The sequence below is a fragment of the Sus scrofa genome, chromosome 1 (assembly GCF_000003025.6).
Source record: "Sus scrofa isolate TJ Tabasco breed Duroc chromosome 1, Sscrofa11.1, whole genome shotgun sequence".
Taxonomy (NCBI): domain Eukaryota; kingdom Metazoa; phylum Chordata; class Mammalia; order Artiodactyla; family Suidae; genus Sus; species Sus scrofa.
The window spans coordinates 8,018,763-8,038,905 of record NC_010443.5 but is presented as its reverse complement, the minus strand read 5'-3'; the positions used below and the strand labels follow the sequence as shown (position 1 = coordinate 8,038,905).

The 20,143-nt window shown below is 48.1% G+C and overlaps 1 protein-coding gene and 1 long non-coding RNA gene across 2 annotated transcripts in view; both read left to right on the top strand.

Annotated features, from left to right (window-relative positions):
* The window catches only part of FNDC1 (fibronectin type III domain containing 1), a 99,556-nt gene that overhangs the window by 67,970 nt on the left and 11,443 nt on the right, over window positions 1-20,143 (top strand). Inside the window, 4 exon segments of the mRNA XM_005659118.3 lie at window positions 7,644-7,712; window positions 9,723-9,881; window positions 11,879-12,109; window positions 17,337-17,445. Of these exon segments, the coding sequence (XP_005659175.2) occupies window positions 7,644-7,712; window positions 9,723-9,881; window positions 11,879-12,109; window positions 17,337-17,445 (568 nt within the window).
* On the top strand, window positions 79-5,325 carry LOC110259896. Its single transcript, XR_002342321.1, has 2 exons — window positions 79-1,083; window positions 4,671-5,325. It is a non-coding gene; the product is annotated as an uncharacterized LOC110259896 (long non-coding RNA).

Here is a 20,143-nt window from a genome sequence, read left to right as displayed (position 1 = left end):
TGACTAGGAACCATGAGATTGCAGGTTCAATCCCTGGCTTTGCTCAGTGGGTTAAGGATCTGGCATTGCCATGAGCTGTGGTGTAGGTCGCAGATGTGGCTCGGATCTGGCATTGCTGTGGCTGTGGTGTAGGCCGGCAGCAACAGCTCCCATTGGACCCCTAGCCTGGGAACCTCCATATGCTGCAGGTGCGGCCCTAAAAAGACAAAAAGACAAAAAAAAAAAAATTTAGCTGAAACATGAGACATGATTAGTTTGGACTAGCGTTTCCCAAAGTATGTCCCACTGGCTGTTAGCAGATTAGTTTTATATATATATAAAGCAGATATGTATATATAAAGCAGATTAGTTTTATATATATATGGATTCTGTGATTCGCTCTGTGATTGAGACTAGGTGAAATGCATTTCCTACTGTTGGACTAGCATCATGAAAGAGTCTTATCTGGAATTTCCAAGAAAAGTAGTATTTCCCAAGCAGCTTTGCTCAGCTCTCCCTTTGGGAAAGGCTAACCCAGTGGGGTCAGTCCACTGGGTCAGACTGAGCCTGGACCCCGGCAGGGCTGTCCTGCCACCTGCCCTGTCTTCCCCCTGCCAGCCCCCTCCCTCCAGCGCTTCTCCCTGAAGAACGGGAGCTGGGGCACTTTCGGTCGCATCACATGGGAGCTGAGACGCCATCGTCTTCTCTGCTCAGCCCCCGGTCGAGCGGCTTCGGAAGGGGCCATCCTGTCTTTGCTTCAGGCTTGGAGACGGCAGATGCATCTTCTCTCCCTCAGGTTGAAGTGAATCTCAGGGCAGGCTGGAAAGCTTCTGTGGTTTTAAGCTAACGCAGAGTGGAGGCCCCTCGTTTCAGGAATCAATTGATTGCCCTGAATTCTTACCCAATCGTTGACCCGCTAAACCCAATCCCTGTGAACGTGGCTGCTGTCTCCAAGTTGGGAATTCTGCTTGAAGTCAATCATTCCGTGGGAAAATTCCAAATCAACATGAGACGTATCTGAAAAATTCACCCCGAAGAGCAAGGAAGCTACCCAAGAGGAAGAGGACCGTGGTGGAAAAAGAGTCTCACGCACTCAGTTTACCCGTGAGTACGAACTGAATTTACCTTTGGATTTGCAGTGTGAAAATGTTGCGTTCTTTCCTTGACCCCTTACTTCTGCATATACATTCATGTGGTTTTTTTAATATATATAAGTATAGTTAGAACAGATATTTACTTAATAATTGATTGTAAACAAAAGAGGGGCATTTTGGATTTGGTTCTAATCTGCTGCTATTATTTATACTCTACATTTTCTTGAGTCTGCTTTTATGTAGCCCTTATTGCATTTCTTTTCATTTACTTTGTAATTGCGGACTTTTATTTGCCACGAAAGCCCATATTTTTCTTGGTGTTTTTGTTTCTTCTTTTCTTTGCAAATCATGATAGGGCCGTATATTTTTTTACTTCGCTCCTGTGCATTTATCTGATGGACTAACCCAAGCCAAATTAGTGTAGTAATAATTTGAAAATAAGGACTGAGTCTTGGAAAACAAATTAAATCTGGGGAAAGCAACATATCATCCTCAAACAATATTATAATGTCCTCTCATTTATTATTTAAAAAATACTTCGGTATGGCAGACCTTCCTTTATTTTTTTTAGTGGAGCAGAGTTGATTTGCAGTGTTGTGTCAATTTCTGCTGGACCGCGTAGTGAGCAGTCATGCATATATATACATTCTTTTTCTCATACCTTCTTCCATCATGTCCTAACCCAGGAGACAGGACATCGTTGCCTGTGCTGTACAGCAGGACCCCATGGCTTATCCATTCTAAATGTAATAGAGTACCTTTTCTGCTCCCTTAAAAACGTCACTAAACCTTTTCTTCCCAGTATTATTTCCAGTCATAGCTATTTTTATTTAAAACATTTAAAATCACAGCTGTAGCGAGATAAAAATAACATGCCATAGAGTTCACTTTTCCAGTGTACCATTTTTAGTTGTGCAGCCGTCCCCGCTATCAGATTCCAGAACATTTTCATCCGCCCCAGAAGAAACCCCGTACTCCTGAGTAGTCAGTCGAGTAGTCAGTCTACGCTCCCTGCTCCTCCCAACTCAGATCCACGTTCTGTCCCTTCCTTTTTGCCTCTTGGGACATTTCCTGTAAACGGCATCCGAGGAAATGGGTCCTTTTGCCGCTGGCTTCTTCCACTTGGCGTAGTTCGTTCTCCCGTTTCATCCCCGTTGTAGGATATCTCTGTTCTTCATTCCTTTGATTGCGGAGGAACATTCCACAGTGTCAGAGACCGCATGTTATCCACGCATCAGCTGATGGACGTTTGGGTTGTTTCCACCTTTTGTCTGTTATGACTCGTGCCTCTGAGAACTGTCAAAGGTTTGTTCTTTTTTCTTTTGAATCCTTGTTTCTGAGCTCTCTTGTGTAGACTTGCTGTGTCGAGTGGTGACTCTGTGTTTTACTTTTTGAGGGACCAATCAGACTGTTTCCTGTAGCAGCTGCACATTTTCCTTCTCATCAGTAATACGTGAGACTTCCAATTTCTCCCCTTCTTCACCAACGCTTGTTACTATCTTTTAGCGGTCGCGGTGAGTGTGAGGCGACATCTCGTGGTTTAGATCACAGTTCCTTAATAACGAAAGATGTTGACGTAGCTATTTTTAATACTTTCTGTTCATAGGTTCTGAAATTGGAAGTGAGCATGACTTTTGTGTCTAGATAAACCCTGATGTAGTGAATTTATTTGATAAGTGTTTCTTTATCATTGCGCCAGTAATTTCACTATGAGAAAACCCACATGGTAATTCAAAGAGGCTGGACTAAGCGCTTGTTTTCACCTTCCTGGTTTCATTCATCCTTTTAGAAAATATGATCAGCAAACGATCACAAAGCACCTGCTCCACACGCATCAGGTTCTGGGAGACACAGAGAAGCAGGTGACATGGCTGTGCCTCTGAACCTTCACCGTCTCACTCACGATCTACCTGAGATGACGTTGCTAGAAACAGCTCCCTCTTGTTAAAAAACCAAACTGTTGTTCTTTATGATAGAGCAAGACGAGACAAAAATCCTTTTCCCAGGCCCGAAGCTTCCGCCTGTCTTCTTTTGTTCTTTCATCTCTGTGGGCAGGTCAGTTCCGATTCTACCCCCCTCCCATTTCTTAGACTTCATGCCTCCCTTGGGAGGCTGGTCCTATTGGCTCAGCCCTCAAATCCGTCCTCCTCAGTGCACATCCTTGCACCAGCTTCCTACCCAGAGGCCACCTCGACACCTGTTCCTTCAGCGTTGCTCTGACCCCAGGCACTGGCTTGCCGTGGGAACACCAAGCATCGTTCCCGCTTCATCCATCACTGGAGTGCGACTGGCAGGCCCAGTCCTAAAGACAGGGATCGGTCAAAGCGAGCATCTTAGTGAGCACTTAGCTTCTAAAGACAGCTTCTAGCTCCAAAATCACAGTCAAGATTGTTCATGAAAATCCGACGCGTTGTCTTTTAAATACAGGTAGCGTTTGCCGTTTCGTGGCTGCACACGTTGCGGTGGGCTTGACATGCAAGAGCGCGTTCTGTAAATGCAGTGATGACGCTTAGAGGAGAAGCTGATGTCCCACTTCTCCTCACACCTAACCTGCCGAGCCACCCATACGAACCACCTCTCCCTGCCTCTTGCTCTGCTCTCCTGTTTGTGTTTTCTCTCAAGTCCTTCTTGTTGCTGCAGGAAGTATATACAGTGGGCCCTCCTTACCGGTTTTGCATCCTCGGGTTCAGTCAAACTGAGATGATTGAATTTGCAGATGTAAAACCTGAGGGAGGGCCTGCGGTATTCCTTGTACTACACTATTTCATATAAGGACTTGAGCATCCAAGATTTTGGTATTCGAGGGGGCTCCTGGGCCAGTTCCCTGTGTATATTGAGGGACAGCTGTGGTTTAGTCTATAATGTACACGCACAGATGCCGGCGGTCCATGTGTGCACAACCAGTATTTGTTTACCAAGCAAATTTTGGCCATGGCCCTCGGCAGCCTAGTAACCTAAAGCTGTTATTGCGGTGATTATGGTTTAGGAGCCGTGCGGTGATCGCGGGGATACCGGCCCTTCCCAGACTCCCCTCTCCGACCCCGATCCAGCCAACCATTTGTCATTACCTTCCATTGGCAACGTCCTCAAATTTTGTTTCTGGCCCTCCCCTTTTAAAACCATTTTGTCAGATCTCTTAGTCTGGGCTCCCCTGGTTACATCATGCCCTCTTTTCCTTTGAAACACTGCTTTACAGCTGTGTTCTGGGAAAAACCTTGTGTCACTAAATCATTCCACTAAATTAAGCAGTGTTTATGTCCTTCCTCATTTGTTATAGATGCCACATGGTAGGCAGATTCCTGTAAGCGTAGATGCTTATTATATATTATATACTTGGCAGTGTGTTGGTGTTCTTTGTATCTCTTTACGCACACACGCACACACACACACACACACACACACACACACTTTTTTGCTTGCTGTGACTGCTGTATTAAATAATAAACTCCTCAGGACAGAGATAATGTCTTTGGCTTCACCTCGGAGTCCTCATCGTACTTCATTATGCATTTGAGGGTATCTAAACCATTCCCTGAGCCATAGGCATGCTCCGTTTTCTAACTGAGACGTCTTTTACCAGTGATCCTTGTTTTTCAGGTTCCATTGCGGCAGTGGGTCTGATGATATCATGTGTCTGGAAATGTTACCAGCCAGCTGAACATCTCCTGCAGTTTGTAACATGACCTTGGGCTGTGCTTTAGAAGAACATCAGTCATTATGGAAAACAGTTCCATCCAGGCACAGCTCACTCGCAAGACAGAAGATGCAAAGGGAATAATTGAAAACTCACTTGAGCTGGACCAACCAGATAATTTGCAGATATCCTGGGGTTTCAAATGGCTATAATTTACCTTCTCTCTAAGCGTCTAATGAGAATCTTTTCTATAGTTTAAAAAAATATCTCTGGAGCTAAGGCCCAAACATTTTACACTCATTTTTTCATTTGGAGAAACCACTCAAGAAGATAAACTGAATCACATGCTTGGTGGCTGGCAGCTGAAGAGGTGGAAGTTTTTGATGTTGGTGCTGGGCTGACGCATGAAACGCCCCGTTGTATGTAGTTCCAGGTGCTTCAGAGTGGCACTCGGACAAAGCGAACCCTGAGGGTCAGCTTTTCCAAAACAAGTATAAGTCCATTTCATGACGTCTGGAAGGTTCTTTTCCTTGGAATCAGGTGGCGCTATTTTAGCAAAAAATCATGCCTGACTTTATTTGGTCCTAAAACAACAGAAAAAAAAAAAAAAAAAAAAAAGCACTAAATCATTCAGGAGGATGTTTCTTTTGCCAGAGGTTTAACGACTGTCACTCATCTTGACAAGTGATCCAGGTTTGCAAGGTTAAAGGCATCGTTTCTGTGGCCTGGTCCTGGACCAGAATGTTCCAGCTCCTCAAGGAATTGCACTTCTTACCAGGGCTCCGCGAAGGAAGCCCTGTCCTTTGTCCTTTTTGTCTAGGATGTAAAATTGTACCGTTTAGTTATTTGGACCCGACCAAAAATAATGTTGAAAAGAGACGAATCTGAGCTGATTAGAAGGAAAAACGCAAAAGTTAAATTGACAAGGGAGAGAAAATGTTATTTTGGGAAACAACAGCAAGATAACCCCAAACGTCAGGTGGTGTGGACTTGAAAAGGATCTGCTTTGAACCAGCTCAGAAGTAATTCCTCTTGACCCAGACATACTGACGTTACAATGACCTCAAAAGAATGAGGTCTCATTGTTTTCCTTGAAATGCCCATCCCGAAGGGTGGACAGTTCACAGCTTCTCTCTTGTTGACGTTTGTTGGCCCCATCAGAACACACCTGGTGTCACCAGGAAGACACCTGGCGTCACCACCTCCATGATGAGGCAGGTGGGGGGCATCCCCCCAGCCCTCTGGTGTCTCAGGCCTTTTACCACCATCACAGAAGGGCCAGACAGGCAAGGCGAGGCTGCCGTTGTCCTCCACTGGCCCAGTTGGTTTTGGCAGCGTCACGTTCATGAGGCTATTTAAAGCAGGCTCAGAAAAAGGCTAGCGGAATGATGATATTGGCATATTTCTGGGGAAAGATCAGCGATTTCCTAAGGGTAAAAGATTCAAAATCGGGGCATCTGATTTTTTTTTTGTTTTAGTGAAGGTTTATATACTTTCTACTTCATTTCCCCCTTCATCTTGCTGTCAAATGCCAATTCTTACAAATCACCTTAAGGTTTGCTAGTGATACGACTGGCTAGTCCAGGCGCTTTCTTATAAAACCAGTGGAAGAGGGCCGCGTTTTTAGGAACGTTAGGAAAGGGTCAATTCTGTTTTCCCTCTGTCCTTTTGCAGCATGTGCCTCCAGGTGTGTTCTAAATCCTTGGTGTCCTTAGCTGAGACATGGGTATAATAAACCCCATCTAGTTTTATCAGAGGATTAACTCAAACAGTATATACATGACAATGCCTGATGCCCAGAGGGAAACCCTCTTTACCAGCTAGTTTCCTCCTCTCCCAGCCAGTCACCCCCACCCCCCTTTTAAGGGCTCCTCATCCAGTTCTTTGTAATTGCTGTGGCTTCAGGTCAAAAGGAGGGAAGGAATTTCTCTGAATTTTTTCAAGTTAGGAAATCCTTTGTCTCGAGATCTTCTCCACTGCAGAGAAACATTCTGCTTTTTTCAGCTGCATCTCGGTCCCCCAAGGAGAGAAAAAAATATATTGGTTTCCTGGCATCTTCTCAAAAAAAGCTTCTGCTTGAAGTGCCCCAGTCGTGGAAGCGAAAATGAGTTTTGTGTTTTAAGTCACTCACTTTTCTTACCCGGATTGTCATCCACACTCGTATCAGTTCAGTCATTAGCAGTAGTCGTTGTGACAACAGTTCTTCTGCTGAGGTTCCTGGAAGACATCAAGAAATCACACGTGAAAGTCTACAAAGGGTAGTTCTGTGGTCGTGATAGACTTAGTGGTTTTTGTAAGTAAAACCCAGCCCATGTATAAAGACCAGTTTGTCATCATTGGAACACGATTTTGAAATTTCAAATGCCAGTTAAGAGGTCTGATTAGCATGGGCTAATCTCCAGAGTCGGTGAGAGAGGGCGGGAGCCTGAGAACTCTGAGGGGAGGCTGGCCAGACTGAAAGGAGGAGCCGCAGGAAGTCCTCCAGGACACGTGAGCCACCAGATCCAGGGGATGGAGAGCATGAGAATGCCGTGTACAAGGGAGCTCCCGGAAGGATTTTTGTCTCCATCCTGGGTACCAGCCGCCACTCTCCGGGCATGCCTATTCTCAGACATGCGACCTGCGGGCCAGGGCTGGAGCTGAGAGCTGCCTGGGCAGGCGGCAGGGAGCTCAGGACGGGCCGCCCAGGCCTGAGGGTGGGGAACGCTGCTGAGGCTGTTCTGATCCGAGGGCCTCCCCGGTGCCTGTTCCTGATCGGGGTCCCTTCCCCTTCTTCTAACGCGCTTCCTTCTGAGGCCGCTGAGGAGGCCCTGGCAGGGGAGGCTCATTCCCATTGAAACTGTTGTGGGGTGGGCGGGATCTCTGTGCCCTGGGAACGATGCTGAGACGCAGCCCGGGGGGCTTTGATGACCCTTTCTCCCCGCCTCCCTCACTAGATGAGTTCTCGGGATTGGAGACGGACACCGAAGTGCCCACGGAGGAAGCCTACGTTATCTACGATGAAGGTACCGGGGATTTTCAGTGCATCATTTGGACCCCGTTCTTATTTAAAAAATGTTTTTAAAGTAAAAGTGTAGGTGATTTACAATGTGGAGCTGATTGTGCAGTTGTGTAGTAAAGTGACGTAGTTATCCACGGAGACGCATCATCTTTTTCATGTTCCTTTCCATTATAGTTTATCTCAGGAGATTGGACGTGGTTGCCTGTGCTGTCCAGCAGGACCTCCTTGCTTATTCCTTCGAAATCTAATAGTTTGCATCTACTCACCCCAAACTCCCAGTCCATCCCTCTCCCTCCCCCTCCCCCTTGGCAATCAGAGGTCTGTGATGTCTCTGTGTCTGTGCATCTGTTCTCTATGTCTGCGAGTCTGTTCCTGTTTCGTAGATAGGTTCATTTGTGCCACATTTTAGATTCCGCACGTAAGTGATATACGAAGTGGATGCTCTCAATTTCCATTGCTTTCAGAACCCAGTGCTAGGTGGCAACATTTAGGGACGGGGGGGGTTGTAGCACCCCCCGTTTCCAAGTTAGCCCCCCCGATACAGACTGGACCCGGAGGAAAACAGTGGGCTTGATACGAAGATGAAGCTCTCAGACAAGTCCCCTGAGTCCCCCTTTCCCTCCCTCTCACCCCCTCCTTCTTCTAGAAATTCTGTAGATTCTTCAGTTGGGACCTCCCTTCCTCCTCTGCCCCCCCCCCACCATCCCCACTATTAGTGAGATGTCTTGGTTTAGCCAAGTGTCAGCTTCCCCTTCTCGGCCCTTTGACTTCTCATCTTTCCTTTCTCTGCTTTTCTAATTACATGAAAGGCCATACTGTAGATGCGCTGATTTTTTTTTCATCATAGAATGTTTTCAGGTGAAGGTAAGTTTCTAAGATGGAGAATTCGCACGCCCTGAACGGCACCTGGAACAGATGCTGCATCACAACCAACGCTGGAATGAGACCGCCGACCCTGTAACTGGTCTGCGTGTTTTATGAGTTGCCTCCACAATTGAAGAGATTCCCTGGAGATCCTGTCCCACTCTCTGTGCTGACCTTTGACCCCCAGATGTCTCTCTCCACTTGTGCTTCGCCTGCCTGCTGTCTGTCTGCAGTTCCAGGGCTCTTAAATCCTGAATGCGGGAATCACGAGCGTTCAAGCAGTGGTCCAATCCTACCATTTTCAAACAAAAACGGACTTAGCAGCAATACAGAAGACGTGAGAAAACAAAGGACGTTTGCTTCACACCTTTGACCATTCTGAACCCCTTTTTTATGCTTTTGGGCTGTTGAAAAGGGAGCGGAGTTTTCTTTTTTGTTGCCGGGTTCGTTCTCTGAATAGGATGAATCTCACCCCCTCCCCAGAAAAAAAGCCCCCTCATTTTTTAAAAACCAAGTTGATTTTCTCATGTGAATCTTTTATGGCTCTAAAAGGGAACATTATTGAGGCAGAAAATGATCTCGGGCCAGTAACAAGAGCATGTTAAACTAGATAAGTCGTAAGGTTCTGTCTAGCATTGATTCTAAGTTCTCATTTTTCTGGTCGTTGGTGTTTCCTTTTTTTTCCCCTTCCTTTCTTTTACCTGCAGCTGCTTCTCTGAAAGGACTGACATGGGGGGAAATACTGTTTTGTTTGCAACGAAATCCATTTAGGCGTAGCATTTATTTATTTTTTAATCTTTTAAAAGTTGTAGTGAGTACAGTTGATTTACAAGCTAGCAGTCTTTTCTGCTGTACCTCAGAGTGATTCAGTTACACACGTGCACACATCCATTCTCTTTCAGATTCTTCTCCCACATAGATTAGCACCGAATACTGGGTGGAGTTCTCTGTGCTAGACAGCAGGTCCCCGTGGGCCAGTCATTGCATAGACCTCAGTGTGCCTATGCCAGTCGAGGCAGAGCGTTTATTCCAGGGGGCATGCATGAGCACGTCTTAGTGCAGAGCTCAGTCTCAAGGAGGTGTCTTTTGATGGCCAACAGTTGCCCCTTTTCTGGAAGCGCCCGGTTACAAAACCCTCGTATCCTTTCAGATTATGAATTTGAGACCTCCAAGCCACCAGCCACCACCCAGCCCTCCACCACCAGGCCGGCCACCACTGCTACCACGCCCGCCGTCATCCCCCCAGAAGGCTCTATCAGTTCCTATCCCGAAGAAGAATTCGATCTGGCTGGAAAGAAACGCTTTGTTGGTAAATTGAACGTCCTTAATCAGGGAAACATGAGTTTTAGACGTCGGTGTTTTGAAGAAGAGCAGAACTAATCTCTTGGCTTGGCCTCGGCAGCACATTTGGAGCAGAGGCTTTCCCAGAGTGAAGTTTCCATCTGGGGTGATCCAGGGAGTCGGTCCTGTTTCAATGCACACGAGCTTGCTTTCTGCAGACGTCGGGGGAGGGGTGCGTGCAGGAAAACCTTGGGTATCTGGCAGAGCAGAGTTTAGAGAGGCTGCCTTGTGCAGAGGCAGAGTCAGCATCACTCTTAATGATCCTTATGTCCAGGAAATATGAGTATATTTTATTGCAGCCAACCTTCCTGAACTGAGACTTCCACTAGACCTTGCCTGCACGTTGTTTGTTAAATTCTTCCTAAAAGATGCACAGTTTACTGAACTGAGCTACTAGTTCATCTTCGAGTTTCAAAGAGTTGAAGCTCTTTTCCTTCCATTTATTTCCCGTAGGTTTCATGCGCCTCAAGGGCTTGGGGTCTAGAAATTGAGTCTATCCTTCTTTCTTGGTCATGAAAACAATTTCAGGAGGAAATTCTCTTTCACTAAACTGTGTTTCATTCCCTTTGGGAGGCTTCTTTTCCCATGCCCTTCATGAACTTTGCTAACGAGACATTAACATATTACTAAGTGGAAAAAAAATATATTACTGAGTGGAGACAGGCAACAGCTTAAACTAATATCACACTTTCTGTTTCCAAAACAAATGTTCTGCCATAAGCAGAGAACAGCACTTTCCAGCCAAGCTGTAGTGTTGAGTGTCTGAACCACACGTACTTGCAGCCCCAGGATATTCAGTGGAAGGATTCCTGAGGCAGATGCGAACGCGGGCCCATGGCATATGCAGCAGCTTGGCTCCGTTCACCAAATGTTCTGATCTTTCTCTCTGAAGTTCCATGACAGAAATTGAAATACTTTCAGAGCTATTATTAGCTGTTCCAAAGCACTCTTCTAAGTCCGAAAGGCTTACTGTTGTCTAGCTATTTTCAACTGCCTGTAAGTCTCTAAAGCATAGTAGACCACTCCCCTAACTTCCTGATAAGATCTGTAAACAAGCTTGAAAGGCCTCCTTTTATACAGATTATTGGAAAATGGAGGGACTAGAAACTGCCTTCAGTCCTCACACACTGAGAATTCTGAGCATCCGAGTGAAAAGATACAATGGAACGTTTAGAAAGTGCTAGAAGTTGCCACGTGGGAGCACTCGACGGTCTTGAGCCCAGTATAAAGCTGAAACCCAGTTCCTTGGCTTTCTGGACCGAGAGCGCGTACGTAGGAGGAAGAGCTGTGGGCTGGAGGGGAGGCTCCTGTTTGACCAGGCTGAGCATCTGTAGGCTCAGCTGGGACATGGCTTATCAGTTCCTGTCCTGCCTTAATCCCGGGGCCCTTGTGCCTCTTGAGATCACGTATGTAGAAAAAGCTGGATCCTCTCTGTAAATGTGAACCACTATTGTTGTGCTGAGTGGTGCTGTTCTGGCTGTTTGGGCCTGGCCTGTGCGGATATTCCAGACGCTTGTGGGAGTCCCTGAAGTCCCCAGGAAAGGCCACCTGGGACTGAGCCTGGAGGCTGTACATCTTGATCGGTGTATGTTGTTTTTGTGGTCCCAGCGCAGTCTAGGGAGTGGACCGTGTTGAGAGAATGCAGTTGGGCTGATTCAGTCTTCTGCGTGTTTGGACACAGGAATGGCAGGGTGCTGCAGACTGTACATTAAATTATACTTGGGAGAGGGTTCAGCACCACTATGGAGGCATCATGGTCAATGCTGAGGGGGCAGTAGGGTCTTCCGAAACCAGCAGATTGAAAGATGTAAGTACACGGGTCCGTTCAGAAGAGCCAGGGATGTGTCTGGGTTAGGCATCAGTGCTGATGGTACTCTGGAAATGAGCAGGAGGAGACTGGATGGTGGGTCTAGTCCATGGAGCAGACCTCTTCAGCAGTGCGACTGGGCGTCTGTTCTTTTCCAGCTCCTTACGTGACATACCTAAATAAGGACCCCTCCGCCCCGTGCTCTCTGACCGATGCTTTGGATCACTTCCAAGTGGAGAGCCTGGACGAAATCATTCCAAATGACCTGAAGAAGAGCGACCTGCCTCCCCAACATGTCCCCCGCAACATCACCGTGGTCGCTGTGGAAGGCTGCCACTCATTCGTCATTGTGGACTGGGACAAAGCCGCCCCGGGAGATATGATAACAGGTGTGTCCCGGGTAGATGCTTAGAGGTCCTGTGGACCTGTGGGTGGGAGATACAGACGATAAAGGATGGATGGATGATGGACGGATGCAAGGATGGATGGGCTGGATAAGTGAATGATGGACGGATGCAAGGATGGATGGATAGGTCAAATAGATGGAGGCATAAATGAACCGATGCATGAATGCAGATGTCTTATTATAAAAGGACGAAATAGAGGCAGTAAGGGAAGCCTTGTGGGGTAGTATGAAATGCATTAGAGGGAAAGTAGAATCCCTGAATTCTAGTTCCAGATGGGTTTGCATGGCCCGGGACTACCTTCCTCATCTCCCTGGACCTTGTTTCCTCCTGTACAAAATAATCATTACCTCTCTTACACATGCCAATCCTGCAAATAGCCGGGGAGCCCACGGAGCCACTTGGAAGGCTAGATCCTGCAGCATGCGTGCTGGAAAAGCTCCTACTTTGGGCCACCCCGAGTCACAGTCAGCCCCGGAATGGTGACTCAGCCTCCCCCCTTCCCTCTGTGTCTTCTGGGCGCTTCTCTGCCCTTCCGGGTGCCCCTGAATTCCTCAGGTGGGAACTGGATGTGATGGAAAAATACCTGGGGATCTTGAGCCTCCTAGGTCCTGGCCTGTGAGGTGTTCATGAGATGATTTGATTCTGCCAAGGAAATATTCGAGGATGGATTTGCTGAGATAAGTGCTTACAGAAAAGAATCTGTGTTCTCTTTGGATAGATGCTTCTTTTCAAAATGATTCCTTCTGGGCCAGTGAGTGATGCTGGAGGAAGGCATATGCGTGTGTGTCTCGGGGCTGTGGATGGTGGGATAAGCCCGAGTTTGGTGTGTTAACTGTCACTACAGCGCTCGTGTAGACCATCGAATTCAACATTTTTAGTGCTTTTGCTTTATGCCCCCGTTATTATCTCTTAAAATAAGAAAATAGCATCTGGGAACATCCAAAGAAATACTTTTCCTATGGAGTTTGCTCAGCAGCCCCAAAGCCAGGGTAAGGGACGCAGGAAAGGGTGCCTGGGTGTTGTGCCAGGTGGGGTGGTAGGACCGGGGAGAGCGAGGGTGCAGATCAAGGGGTCAGAGTCTGGGTATAACTGAGTAGTTATGCCACCAGCCACACGGGAAGTCCAGAGTCTTGGTGGAACTGAAAATGCCTCTCCCTCCAGCCTGCAAGCTGCTTGGGCTGCTGCAACCGGCTTTGGTGAAGTCCAGCCTGTTCCTAATAGAAAGCAAATAAATCAGTGGAAGGAGGAAAGCTTGTAGTCAGAACAGCCAGAAAACCCTTTTATTAACTGAATACGGTTTTATGAATGGCAGTTTTGAAAAGCAAACAAGCATACAGAAAAAAATTGTGGAAAAAATCTATTTAGCTTTTGATCTCTTGCATGACAGATGTTACTTAACATAAACATACCACTGTGCCCTGAGCCATGTGGCTTCTGAGAAACAGAAGGGTGGATGCAGGGTGACAGTGCCAGCCACGTTAGACGTGCCTTGAAGGCGGAAGCCTTCAGAAGACACCCAGAACACGTGGCAGGACTTAATTCCCACGCAGTTCCTGTATCAGCCTGTAGAGGTCGTGCTTCTGAACACACGCTCTTGTTACCTTTGCATCCCAAGCTTCCCAGATCTCCCTGGAGACTCTGGGGTCATGTCATCATTGCACACCCTATACCTAACCCCAAAGCAAACCTCAGGGTGCTAATCACAAGTACTCATGCCACTAGCATAAATGGTAATAAGAATGAGGTGTTTATAGGGATTCGGGCACTCCCACTAGAAAGGTGTGCCAGCTCCTGCCGAGAAAAAAGTATCCCCATGGAACTTGTCAGGGCACCACGGCCCTGCGATATGCAGCAAAAGCATCTTAGACCCGAGAGGCCAAAAGAGAGAATAATGGGAGCTCTTCATCAGCAGATGAGTCCAGGACCAGCTCGTTTAGCTGTGGAACAGCGAGGCGAAATGCATACACAGATGCCTCCTGAGGCCAAATGGAACATCACACATCCGGGCTCACGGCAGGGCATTCGGGCTCTGGTAGCGCCTGAGGTGTGGAGCGCTCTGACCTCCACCAGCCATCCCCTCGTGCACAAGCAGTGAAGAAGCCAGGTGGTACCCGCACCAGGGGAGACCCCTGCCGAGTAAATCTGTCTGTGACCCGTTGCCTTCCCCAGTCGGACCCTGTGAATGAAGCAGTGCCACCATCAGAACTGATTCGGGAGTTCCCGTCATGGTGCAGTGGTTAATGAATCCGACCAGGAACCATGAGGTTGTGGGTTCGATCCCTGGCCTCGCTCAGTGAGCTAAGGATCCAGCGTTGCTGTGAGCTGTGGTATAGGTCACAGAGGTGGCTCGGATCCCATGTTGTTGTGGCTGTGGTGTAGACTGGCAGCAACAGCTCCAATTAGACCCCTAGCCTGGGGACCTCCATATGCCATGGGAGCGGCCCTAGAAAAGGCAAAAAAAAAAAAAAAAAAAGAACTGATTTGGTGGGAAATCACCCACGTGATGGTGTCCAGGTTTTTCAGGGTGAACTTGGCCGTCCCTCCGGACCGGTTTTGAGAAAAATAGAAAGAGCGGGAGTTACACGTGTTCAGCAAGCACGTGGTAAAAATCCAGAGGTGAGGTTAAGCCGAGAAGCATGGGGAGAGGCCCAGGTTCTGATGGAAGCAGAGATCAAAGAGGATGAGCCCGGCCGGCCCATCCAAGCCAGGGCCCCTGGGTGCACGTGAGAACCTGTCTGCGGCTCCATCAGCGCGTGCGGCTTGGCGTTGCTGTCCTTGACACGGGAATGCTGAGGGAGCAGCAACCCTTCCCGAGTCCCAAGCAGCATCTGGCGCAAAAAGAGACTGAATTCCTCTGGAAAGTCGTGAGGAAGAGGCTTCAGAGCCCCGTGGTCTGCTCCAGCTCCCTGCTGTGGGCCACGTGACTCAAATCCACTGTTTTTCCTTCACCACAATGGCCCTTTGGAGGTGATGGGTGAGAACGGCTTGCTGCTGAAGTCGCCTGCCTCTTAGGTGGGTTTGATGCTCTCGTCGTCTCCTTCTTGACATGGGACCCTGTTCTTTCATCCTGAACCTCCGTCACAGGCTCACCCTCTTTGACCCAACAGCATTAAAAGTTGAGGTTGCTCGAAGCTTGGTCCTAGGTCCCCTTCTCTCCCTCCAGGGTTTTACCTGCGCACATAATTTTAATTCATCTTGGAGATGAGTCATTGGTTTAGAGCTCCAGGCCCAGCCCAACTCTCCTCTGAGCCTCAAACAGTAAAATCGTGTCCACTTGGCATGGTCACCCAGAGGTCTCCAAAGCATCTCAGACTCAGCCAGCGTGTCCAAAATCAAACTCACGACCCTTCTGAGCCCCATGCCTGCTCAGCTGGGTTTTCTGTCGCAGAGCAGCCCTCACTTTGCACCCATTTTTGCAAGCCTGAAGCATGGAGTCCTCTTCAAGTCTCCTCCTTTTATTTCTCCTCCATATTCATGACTAAATCCTGTCACCTTTTCCTTTCAGAGTTCTTCTGAACTCATCCATTTTTCTCCATCCATTACCCTAGGACCTGAGCTGTCACCTTGTCTCACCTGGATGTCACCATAGCTAGACCGCCCTGTTCACATCCCACACCCACCCGCGGGGCTCTCTGCTTGGCCCCGGAGAGGAGCATCGAGAGTCTTGTAGAGTCGCCCCCTAAATGTCTTCTCTTTCTTCTAGAATGAAAAGCAAAAGCCCACCTGTCCAAAGAACCTCGCCTGCTTTTTCCGCTCTGTGCTTCTTCCGCTTCATTTCCTGCCGCCCGCATCCCCACCCTGCCCCTCTGAGTCTCCGCCTCCTCCTGGTTCCTCCCTCTTCGGCATCTTTGCCCAGGTTTGCCCTCACCCAGAATCCTCCCCACCCCCTGCCACGCACCGTAACTGCTTCCCACCCTTCAGTTAGCGGCCCCATTCCCCACCCCGGCGGAACTCCAAGACACCCCCCCCACCCCCGGCTCAGGGACTGTTCCTTCATATCACAGCAGCATCATTCTGTCTGTCTGCCTGTCCGGCTGCTCCTGGAGTTACAAATGAAATGTGTCTCCGCTTGTTCCCCAGCACTTAGTGTCTGACAAGTAGTAGGCACGCAGTAGGTAGTTGTGGAACAGATTAATGAACGTGAACGTGGACCAGATACTTAAGCCCTGGCTAGGACTCAGTCGCCTCGTGTGTCCACAGTGGAGGCCGTGAAACCTGTGTACCAGGATCAGGAGGCTTAAAGCAAAACTTAATCCACAGTATTTGGCAGGATGTTTGGCGCAGAGGGAGTACCTGACAAGTGTTTGCTTCCAGGGTAGGAGACTCAACGTAAAGGATGAGGTGGTCACTTCGGCAGCACATGTGCTAAGATTGGATGGATACAGGGATCAGAGGAGTTCCCACCGTGGCATAGTAGGTTAAGGATCAGGTGTGGCCACAGCTAGGGAGTAGGTCACCGCTGCAGCCTGAGTTTGATCCCTGGCCCGGAAACTTTCATAAGCTGCCATTGCAGCCAAAAAAGAAAAAAAATTAATTAAAAAATTAAAAATAAAAAGGATGTGTGAAGCCATGACATGAACTTCCCCTGGCCTCCTGAGGTGGCCTCGAAGGCCGGGCAGGGGTCAGGGCTGAGGACGTGCCTGCTGAGGTCCACTAATAGCAGATAAGGCAGAGAAAAGAGCTGCCTCTGTTGTCATTTGATGTTGAGGTCAAGGGCAGGCACAAATGTTCACCAGCTAGAAACCAAGGAGAACCTTTCACAGTGGGTGAGGAGACCACCCACCGTGAGGCTGGGGTCTTTCGGCCACACACAGAATTCGCCATTGACGGTTTCTTCATTTCATGGAAGGACAACTCTACATACCTCTACTAGGAGTGTCATCAGTACTTGTGTGGGTGTCACCGCTCTTTTCTTCTGCTGTGCATTCGTGGTTGGGTGGGATTAGTTCCGAGGAGAAGTGGGAAATAAGGAGAAGGAAGAAAAGTGGGGAACCAGCTCATCATCAGGAGGTGTCTAATTTTGTTATCTGCACCTGGAGTCACCAGTGGGGACCAGCGTCCTCCCCGCTCCTGAGCCAACACACTGCTTGCTCCCCATCTTGTACCTCTCCCTCAGCCCTGCCTCCTCCGCACCCCCTCCCCTGGGTTAAACCTCCCGGTGATGCGGTGCCTTGATGCTCATTGGTCCCTGCCTCCGTTCCGCCCGCAGGTTACTTGGTTTACAGCGCATCCTATGAAGACTTCATCAGGAACAAGTGGTCCACCCAAGCTTCGTCAGTAACTCACTTGCCCATTGAGAACCTGAAGCCAAACACAAGGTACAATGTGTCTGTCATTTATCAAAAGAGAGAGAGACCTGTGGGCATGGTCGCAGATATCCTTAGGTTGAAAAGGAAGGGATTAATCAAAACAAATTTTTTTTGTCTTTTTAGGACTGCACCCGCAGCACATGAAAGTTCCCAAGCTAGGAGTCGAATTGGAGCTGCATCTGCCGGCCACATCTGGAACCTACACCACAGCTCACAGCAATGCCTGCTGGATCCTTAACCCACTGATCGAGGCCAGCGATCGAACCCTTATCCTCATGGATACTAGTCAGGTTCGTTACCGCTGAGCCATGACGGGAACTCCCAAAAATATTTTTACGATTTCTTTTGAATTTGCTGTTTAGTTCTCATAGACTATTAATGAGTGTTTACCACTTGTCCAATCTTTTTCCTAGGAGAAATTACTATATGCTCTGTAATTGTTAGGTTATTGTGTTTATATTTTTTCCCTATTTTCCAGAGACTAGAACTACCTATCCCTGGGGAAGGAAAGGTAGTTCTTTGTGTTGAAAAGGAATCAGTCTATTTGTAGTCACCACGTGGGGGCTTCAGGCAGCACCAGTTTCGAATGTGATGTTAGCAGAGCAGCAGTTGCTAAGCATGTTAACCCCTGGTGCTCAAACTCTATGCTGTGCACGCTCAGATCATTGAATACTGCAAAAGACGTATTTTACACGTGAATAACGGTCACAAGAAGCATGTCTTCCTAACGGGGCAGTGGCTCTCTAGCCAGCGGGCCATCTGGGAGAGAGTTTATAGCCCTTAGTGTGAAACGTGCAGCACTTGTTTCAAGGGTCCCAAAACACGTTCAAAAAGCGTGTGTGTGTGTGTGTGTTTCCTCTTTTTTTTTTGTCTTTTTGCCTTTTCTAGGGCCTCTTCCACGGCATATGGAAGTTTCCAGGCTAGGGGTCTAATCAGAGCTGTAGCTGCTGGCCTATACCACAGCCACAACAATGCAGGATCTGAGCCGCATCTGTGACCTACACCACAGCTCACAGCTACACTGGATCCTTAACCTGCTGAGCGAGGCCAGGGATTGAACCCGCAACCTCATGGCTCCTAGTCAGGTTCGTTAACCACTGAGCCACGACGGCAACTCCCTGTGTTTCCTCTTTTATACCGTCTGGGTTTGCTCGCCATGACGTGCTTGTAGACTGGCTCTCTGGGAGAACAAAACCAAACAACAACTGGTTTATGGAGTCTGCTAGTTTCTTTTCTCTCATTGTGGCCAATTTCAAGCCAGCGTGGGCCTGTGAAAGTTCCGAATATTTGACCATTGGCTCTCTGAACCACTGTCTTGTCAAGCCACCGTATTTCCATAGCAAAGTTTTCTGAGTGTGATGTGACCCAGGCCTGAGGTCTCCCATTTCTTATACAGCCAGAGGCACACAGAGGAGAGAGAAGCAAAATACTCTCCTTAAACAGAAATGTGTTGAAAGGGATAGGAACTAGACAATAGCCTTGGGCACCGAGAAACTTCTAAACTAGCCGAGAACTTTCCTCGGGGCCTCTTAAAGTCCTGGGCTCACTTGAACAGAGCTTTCATAAATGATTATAAACATCAGGATTCAGCAACTAAAAAACAAGTAGCCAAACAGGAAACTGAAGAAGTGCTTTGCTTAATTCTTGCCTGATGGTGATGAAAGTGGGTTAATGAAAACAAAAGCAAAACCAATGCCAACAAAGCCAACACTCCGCTCTTTTGTCATGTGCGGAGTAACCACTGTGACAGCGGTCTCAGGAAGCAGAGAGAGGCCTCAGAGCGGTTTTGCCTCATAGCTACTTGCAAATCCCAGTCTCCTGCCACTGTCCCCCACAGTCCAGTATTCTTTTGACATCTTTTGCTACCAAAGTGATACTGAGTTTTGAATAATGTCAGGACAGGGGTATGCAGGGCGGTGCTTGATCCATTCTGTCAATAGGTATGAATGCGGGGCCCCGCGATGCATCCAGTAATTGCTTACGAGGTGCGTGCTCTGGGCCAGGTGACAGGTTACACAGAGGATAGAGCAGTGGGGGGTGTGTGTGTGTAAAATACCCCATGGCCTCCCAAGAAGCTCACAACCTAGTGGAGACCAATGGTTTATTTTTTTTATTTTTTATTTTTATTTTTGCTTTTTTTAGGATTGCACCCACAGCCTATAGAGATTGCCAGGCTAGGGGTTGGATCGGAGCTGGGATCGAATCATGGGATCCAAGACTTGTCTGTGGCCTACACCACAGCTCACGGCAACACCGGATCTTTAACCCACTGAGGGAAACCAGGGTTGAAGCCGCATCCTCAAGGATCCTAGTCGGAGTCATTTCCACTGCTCCCTCATCATACATCATAGCACAGCCGGGGAGGTTTATGCGTTTATAAACCACCTACACCTTATTTCCCCCAACTCAGCCCCAAATCACTTTCTGGAATCTTCATATTTTAAAAGTCCATACCTAAAGTACAAAGATTTGTCACCATGGAGGCTATTCAGAAAAAGGTGCCCAAAGCTTAAATCAGAAGTCAAGGTGGAGTTCCCGTCATGGCTCAGTGGTAACGAACCCAACTAGTATCCATGAGGATGCGTATTTGATCCCCAGCCTTGCTCAGGGGGTTAAGGATCCAGTGTTGCCATGAGCTGTGGTGTAGGTTGCAGACACGGCTCGGATCCACGCGTTGCTATGGTCTTTGCGGTGGCACAGGCCAGCA